The sequence below is a fragment of the Trachymyrmex septentrionalis genome, unplaced genomic scaffold (assembly GCF_001594115.1).
Source record: "Trachymyrmex septentrionalis isolate Tsep2-gDNA-1 unplaced genomic scaffold, Tsep1.0 scaffold232, whole genome shotgun sequence".
NCBI lineage: Eukaryota > Metazoa > Arthropoda > Insecta > Hymenoptera > Formicidae > Trachymyrmex > Trachymyrmex septentrionalis.
This window is the reverse complement of record NW_017305389.1, coordinates 1657-8785: the sequence shown is the minus strand read 5'-3', so window position 1 is coordinate 8785 and position 7129 is coordinate 1657. Positions and strand designations below refer to the sequence as shown.

The 7129-nt window shown below is 31.5% G+C and overlaps 1 protein-coding gene across 1 annotated transcript; it reads right to left on the bottom strand.

Annotated features, from left to right (window-relative positions):
• Positions 1 to 2831: 2831 nt before the first annotated feature.
• LOC108748570 (endocuticle structural glycoprotein SgAbd-2-like) lies at positions 2832 to 6697 on the bottom strand. Its single transcript, XM_018486802.1, has 4 exons — positions 6575 to 6697; positions 5288 to 5430; positions 4733 to 4880; positions 2832 to 3301 (listed from the first exon to the last, which is right to left on the bottom strand). Exons 1-4 carry the CDS (start codon positions 6680 to 6682, stop codon positions 3053 to 3055), a joined length of 648 nt encoding a protein of 215 aa, XP_018342304.1. The 5' UTR covers positions 6683 to 6697; the 3' UTR covers positions 2832 to 3052.
• Positions 6698 to 7129: the final 432 nt, after the last annotated feature.

Genomic DNA, 7129 nt, shown 5'->3' with positions numbered 1-7129 from the left:
AGAAATGTATATACTTATATTTATATGATAAACCATTTTTTGTTATTTGTACACACGTATACTATACATAGAATAACATATAATATAATATAATATATAATTTATTTTTTATATATAATGTCCGATAAATATTGATGAAGCGCTCGTGAACAAGTAGAGCGGACCTGAAAACTGAAGTGAAAAGTCCTGTATCATTTTGCAATTTTTGTAATTGTTTTTTAATTACTCAATTGAATTACCTATTGTTTTTTAATTAACTCAAAGCAGAATGTTTAAAATCGATCCATAAAACAACTTTAAAATATCTGTAAGAATTCTTTAAAAAATATTTTTAAGATATTTCATAAAGAATTTTGAAATATATTTGAAAACTGTTTTCAGGAATTATATGCGGCTAGATGTCAGATATTTGCCAAATATTTGGTATTATATTTTTAAAAATATATAATATTAGTGATAACAAAAATTTTTAGGATATTTACATTACTAAAACTTATCGGACCCTGTGTATATAGAAATTTATAATAATATATACAATAATATATACATATATTTTTTTTAGAAATTTTAATAGAAATTTCGAATTTTTGAAATTTAGAGATTTTGTTGCGAATTTTTGAATAGCCATTAGTAGAGACGAATGTCATGTATCGCCTTCATTCGTAATCATAAAAATCGCAAAATTTACGTTTTGTATGTGTCATTCCAATTTACGAGGTAGAAATTGATTTATTATAAATTTTACAAAGATTTATACTTTTATTCATTATAGCGTTAATTGTATTTGATTATAATAAGCGTTATCACGATCTCCCAAGGGATTTGAACTGAAATTACATTATGGATTAAAATTTCGGCTTGGCTGCGATTATAGTCCAAGCTAGGCTACCCAACTTTTGGTTTTGGTGTCGGTTCTACTTTTTTTTAGTGATAACGGATTGTTACAAGTATTATATTGAAAACCGAAAAGGACCGAAAAAGATCGAAATCCAAACAAACGCGGTATACGATAAAAAAACTAGAACCAAGTGGATTTAGCCTCAGACCATTATCCGGACCGAAATTTTTCAGTTCAGTCTCATTGCAGAGGAGCAATCGAGATCAATGATCTTTAGTGAAACATTTTCGCATTCATTGATAATATACAATCATATATTTCTTTCTCGTTCGATGCTATAAAGGCTGTGTTCCACTCTTAACGCTCGCAACCTTCGCGAGAATTACAATATTTTGTCTTGGTTTAACATTTGATAAACAACAAGGATGAAATGATTCCACGAGCGTTGTGAGCGTTAAATGGAACGCAGCTTTTATAGCATCGAGCTGTATATGTATAAATAAACAAAGCAGTAGTCTCTTCTTGAAAAGTGTAATCGCACATTACAACTATAATTACGTTTATTAGATTCCAAGTTTTCCGGCAAATTATAGACGGACAACTGCTCAAGTATTTAATATAATAAGTATTCGCTCCTTGCACGGCATGTGCGATGCAATGATGATATAGTGACATATATGTGCCTGCAAAACTAATTTAATTAACTATATTTTCTCGCCATTAATGTATATCATTGTATGAGGCAGATGAAAAGCGACTTTAAAAACTGTCGCTTTTCAAACTATCCGAGAAGTCTGAATCGCACCCATATGATTTCGCGTTATTCCGAGTGAAAATTTGCGCAATATGTCATCACTAGCCGACATGGGTGGAGATTGACATTAAACGTTCTATCCTTTCCTAGAACCACAATCTTATTATTATTCCACGTCATCTGCCATTTTTCGTGGGAACGCCGTACGACAAACGGATGGGTGCATGCAGCTTGCCATAAAATTCTCCCCAGAATGCGAAACATTCGCGGTGCATGAAGTATCTTCCCACGAAGTATCTTTAAATAACAATTGAGTACGAGATTAAGTCTAGCGAATAACTACTCTTGGATTGCATATAAATCCGTCATAAGCATTACATTTGATGAGAAAATGAAGAAGCGTATAATTGAACAAAGATGGATCATTCTTTTCAATACCAATGCAGCGCAACGGACAGAAAGGGCGAGAAAAAAGATAATTATACAGTTTAGTCTAAAACAATTAATGCATCTAAAATAATTAATAAAATTAGGCTTATTCGACGCATTTTTGCATAAAACTGGCAGAATCTGGCAGAAAAAAGCTCTGTCCCGCTAATCAAGATATTACTCGTTAAAGTTATTGATGACTATATTCTGCAGTTAGGAAATCTTTCATATTGATTAATGTAACCAATTGCACGTATGCTGTGATCACGTTTGTATACTTAGTGATAATTTTAAGTCAGAAGTAATAATGGAATCGACATCGAATCGACGTCGAAAGCATCAAATCGATGTTGATCGACGTCAAATCAACGTCGATTCTATTATTATTTCTGACTGGGTTAATAAATTATTCTTTGCTTTAATTAATTAAAAACATTGACAAGGCAATTAATTAAAAATTTTCTTATACAATTTAAATTATAACAGCGAATAAAGATTGTGATTCAAAATTTACACTTTTTTCATTCTTCTTATGTAGATTGAAGGTAATTATTAATCTGTTTAGCCTGCACTTCAAAAATTAAAGTTCAAATTAACATTTCTTTAAAATACATATTATATTCTCTGCTTTAATTAATTAAAAATAAATTTTCTTATATAATTTAAATTATAGAAAATAGTTCACTGACGCCGAGTAAACTAAACGCCTTAATTGCATTGATTTTTGAGATGCTAAACTGTATAATTACTAGAAAAAAATTCAAAGAAAAAAGTATTTTATATATCTATATATATATATATTGATTTATTGCATAACGGCAGTTATATTTTTTAATAAGAATCGATACTGTTTTGTTATCCACCATACTGTATCCTATGTACACGTTCACTTCGCATTAGAGGCTGGGGAGGAGAAAAAATGACTCAACACATATCGATATTTAGCTGACCCTCCCTCTAGAGGATTCGCTGGACAGGCTGGATTGTGTCGTGGGTGTATCATGGAGGATTTTGCAGATCATATGATTAAATTAAAATTTCCGAAATGAATTGGCATTGTATGTTGATCCACTGAATCTCTGCTGGAAGGGTTGCCGGTCGTACTTCTCATCATCGGGCCTAGGTGGATTTGCCGCGAGCGCTCTTCTAATGGCTTCTGGGATGGGGGGCGGCGTAGGAATGTGGGCACCCTCAGCATGAAAACCGTTTTCATCAGCTGTATATTGGATGGTAATAGGGGTTCCGTCGGGTGCGTGGTACGAAAAACTGCCTTGGACCACCTATATAAATTGATTAACAAATACATACAATATAATTAGAGTTTGAAAAAAACAAATTTTATATCTTAATTGTAATTAATACCTTGATTATAAAGTTTGTTGGGACATTTTGGATAGCGTTTTTCATAAATTTTAAAAAATTAAGTAATCAAATCTATTTTTAATGATTTACACGGGGCTTTTATTTGCTAGAAGCCGCTGTAGTGATGTCATAGCGAATTCATAAAAACTTCTTCTAGGGTTTGTTCTTATTTATTAGCGTATAGTCGCGAATATCGCTTTCGACGCTTGTCGTTAGCTTTTTGCTGCTCTTTCAGAGCGAATTTTTACGTCGTCAGCGTGAAAAGACGAATTTTTCACATTCGCTTAATCACTAGCGACCACTCGACGCTGCGACTTCAAAATTTTAGTCGCTAGCGAATAAAAAACAAGCGTGTAGAAGAAGCTTTTATCAGCGAATTCGCTGAATTAAGAAGCTTGCTTCAAGCAATAAAATCGAGAGAATTCGCTGGCGAATTAATGACGTCACTAGACGTAGCTTCCAGCGAATAAAAGTCGCTGTAATGCACGCTTTAAGAAGCTAGATTTAACTGCTGCGTCAGTGACCAATTCTTTAATTAACGAATAAAGAATTAAAAAAATAAAATTTTTGCCAGTAAAATAATTAACAAAAAATTATCCAAAATAAATATTAAAAATAATAAATAGCAAATTATAAATATATAATATATTAAAAATAATAATAGCAGAATTGATTAAAACTATTCAAGAAGAAAAGAAGTGCTGATTAAAATTCTAATATTGAGAAATGGGATTTGCATATTACATAATACGCATACGAAATTACTAATTTCTATTAATGATATATCCGTCACATCTGGGATATACAAATCACAGGAATTTAAGTTTCTAATGAACATAGAATTTTTAAAAAATAAGTTTTTTATAAAAATTCTTATATAACTTTTTGTATAAGTATTAATTCTTAATAAGTTTTATTAATAAGTTTCTATTTAAGTACTTCAACCATATTAAGTCTTTATGTGATAGTTTATACTATTATAGTAATAACTCTGAATTTAGTTGTTAATAATTATGTTAACATTGACTAATATTATTAAGTAGATTATAATAAATTGCACAACAATAATAAATATATTTAGTTAACGATACAAATGTAATTAATTCTAAAATAACTAATGGAATTTTAATGAAATTAAACTTTTAATTTAATTTTTGATAAATTTTGATAAAACCTTCATGAAGGAATCAAGTTTCTTTGTGCGTGCGTGCGTGCGTGTGTGTATGTCTGTGTGTGTGTGTGTGTGTGTGTGTGTGTGTGTGTGTGACTTTGCAAATAATTGAATCTTTATGAAGCTAAATTAGATGTGTTAAATATATTCGAAACAATACGGGATGATTTTTTTTTACCTCCGTTTGACCCTGTGGCCCGACTTGAGGATATCCGCTTTCGGAGACTGAAATTCCATTCTCGGTTTCATAACTGAAAGTGTAAGATCCATCGGGCGATGTGTCCTTATGCTGACTTCGAATACCTATGAACGGCTTTGCAGGAGACCTACAGTAAAAAATCGAAACTATTTCGCATAGCCTTGAGTTCTACGGTTTCATTTTGATAATACAAAAGCTACTTTAGTTTTGTATCTATTACTTGTGCTTATTATACCAATATCAAACAGTAATTAATCCAGGAAACAGTAATAAAAAATAGTATTAAAGGTTTTTATTTTTAAATAATAATTTTTAACGATATTTTAATAAGAAATAGAGAATTTGCAAAATTTACTATTTGCACAATTATTTATTTCAGATTCATCAATTCTTTTGTGATTAACGAAACATGTATGTTTCATCATAATTTTATAATTTTAAAATTATTTTTATACATATATGAACACACATATTTTAAAAGGATTTAGACTTCAAAAAGCAGATTGTTATATACGGATTATACAGATTTCATACGTGTATTGCGTATTGTATTGTGGTTGCGGTTGTGGCTGCGGTTGATAGGGCCTCGGCGTTGCTCTATATGCATTTTGACTGGGAAAGCCGCGGTACGATCCAAATTGTCCAAAAACGCAGCCAAAGATTGCAAAGGCCAAAATCTGCAATCATGATGTTTTTATCTGACACATTACACACAAAAATATTAAAAAATGTTTTATATTTATTATTTACATCTAAAATAATATTTATAAAATAATAAGCATTATTTTATCAAAAAATTAAATATTTCATACTATTTTATAGGGTAACTGTCCCTATTAGTGTGCCTTTAAACCAATTTGTTTAATATGTTGAATAATTATTAAATATTTTCTATCTGTTTGAAATCAATATTTTAACTATTTATTTTTTTTAATAATATTTCTTTAATCTAAAAATATTAATATTTTATAATGTTTTTAATAAAAAGTTTTAAATAAAAAGCACGTTTTTGTCCCTATGTTAGTGAATCCTCCAAGCAATAATGGCCTTATTAATATGCTTTCAATTTGTGTGCCTATTCGTATTTATTATAAATTCATTGAAAATATAGTTACTAAAATAGGTAATAAATGTAAGCTAATTGTTTAAGTTAATATTACATAAATCATTATTTTAATTATACTTATTTTAATATACACTCACGATAATATAATACGACGTTCTTAGTTCCAATATAGGGTACATTAATAGGAACAAGCTTAAAATCTTGCGCACAAGCACACTAATAGGGACAGACACAGTAATAGGGACAGTTACCTTAAATATAAAAATATATCTTTCATACACACATATTAATAAGTTTGTTAAGTCACAAATTAAAATATACCGACCATAGTCGTTGTGGTTCTAATTTTTTAATTCGACATATTTATATACAGAAACTCGTGCATTCGCGGTATATTTTTTTTATCATTATTAAAAATTTCAAGGTATCAAACATTTCTCAATATTTGTTCAACCCGTTATTTAAAGGCTAAATAGAAATTCCACGCGTTCTACGTCCTCCCATTTGAATTACCGTCAATTGCAGGATGTTTTGTTATTGGAGTACGATCCTCGTGTAACACAATCGGAATCGCGATTTAGCAGAGAAAAGATGTACTTTTCATCCATCAATACGTCCACCGATTATCGCACGTATAAATATAAAAAAAAATAAACTAAAAACACGAAGAAAACACAAGAAGCGAACGCGATCGCGAGAGGAAAACGATCGATATTCCAAAAGATCGCTAGTGGTCTCGACGAGACATCACTCACTAGATACTGCATGATGACGACGACGACGATTGTTGGCAGTTTGTTTACGGCTTTGTCGATTTGAACGAGATCGAATCTGTGATCCCGTGCCGCAAGCACCACCGTCATTTATATGAAGACACCCAAGAGGCTCTTCCCTTCCCATTCTCCCGATTTCTGCGTAGAATTGCTCGTTCGCTCGTTCGCTCGTGCTCGAGAGAGGAGCATTCTCCTCCATCGAAGATCCCTCGTCGCCCTGCTTACATCCTCGCCCCACCTCGCAACTCCAAATGTATGACCTACGTAGCGCATCGTCTTCATTGCAATCCAACAGCCAGCAAACTGCTCGTAATCGAACACTGCTCGTTGTCGACGTGCCACCGCCAATCGCGGTTCGCATGACGAATAAATTCATCGGTCAACCAATTAATTATTAGCATGCATATGTATGTATTCGTGAATGCCCACACCAGCTACTGTTTTCGCTTAATAGAGTCATTTGTTAACGTAAGTATCATCATTGTCGTTGCAAGAGATGTGGGTGTCATTGTATGTAATATGATAGTATTGATAAAT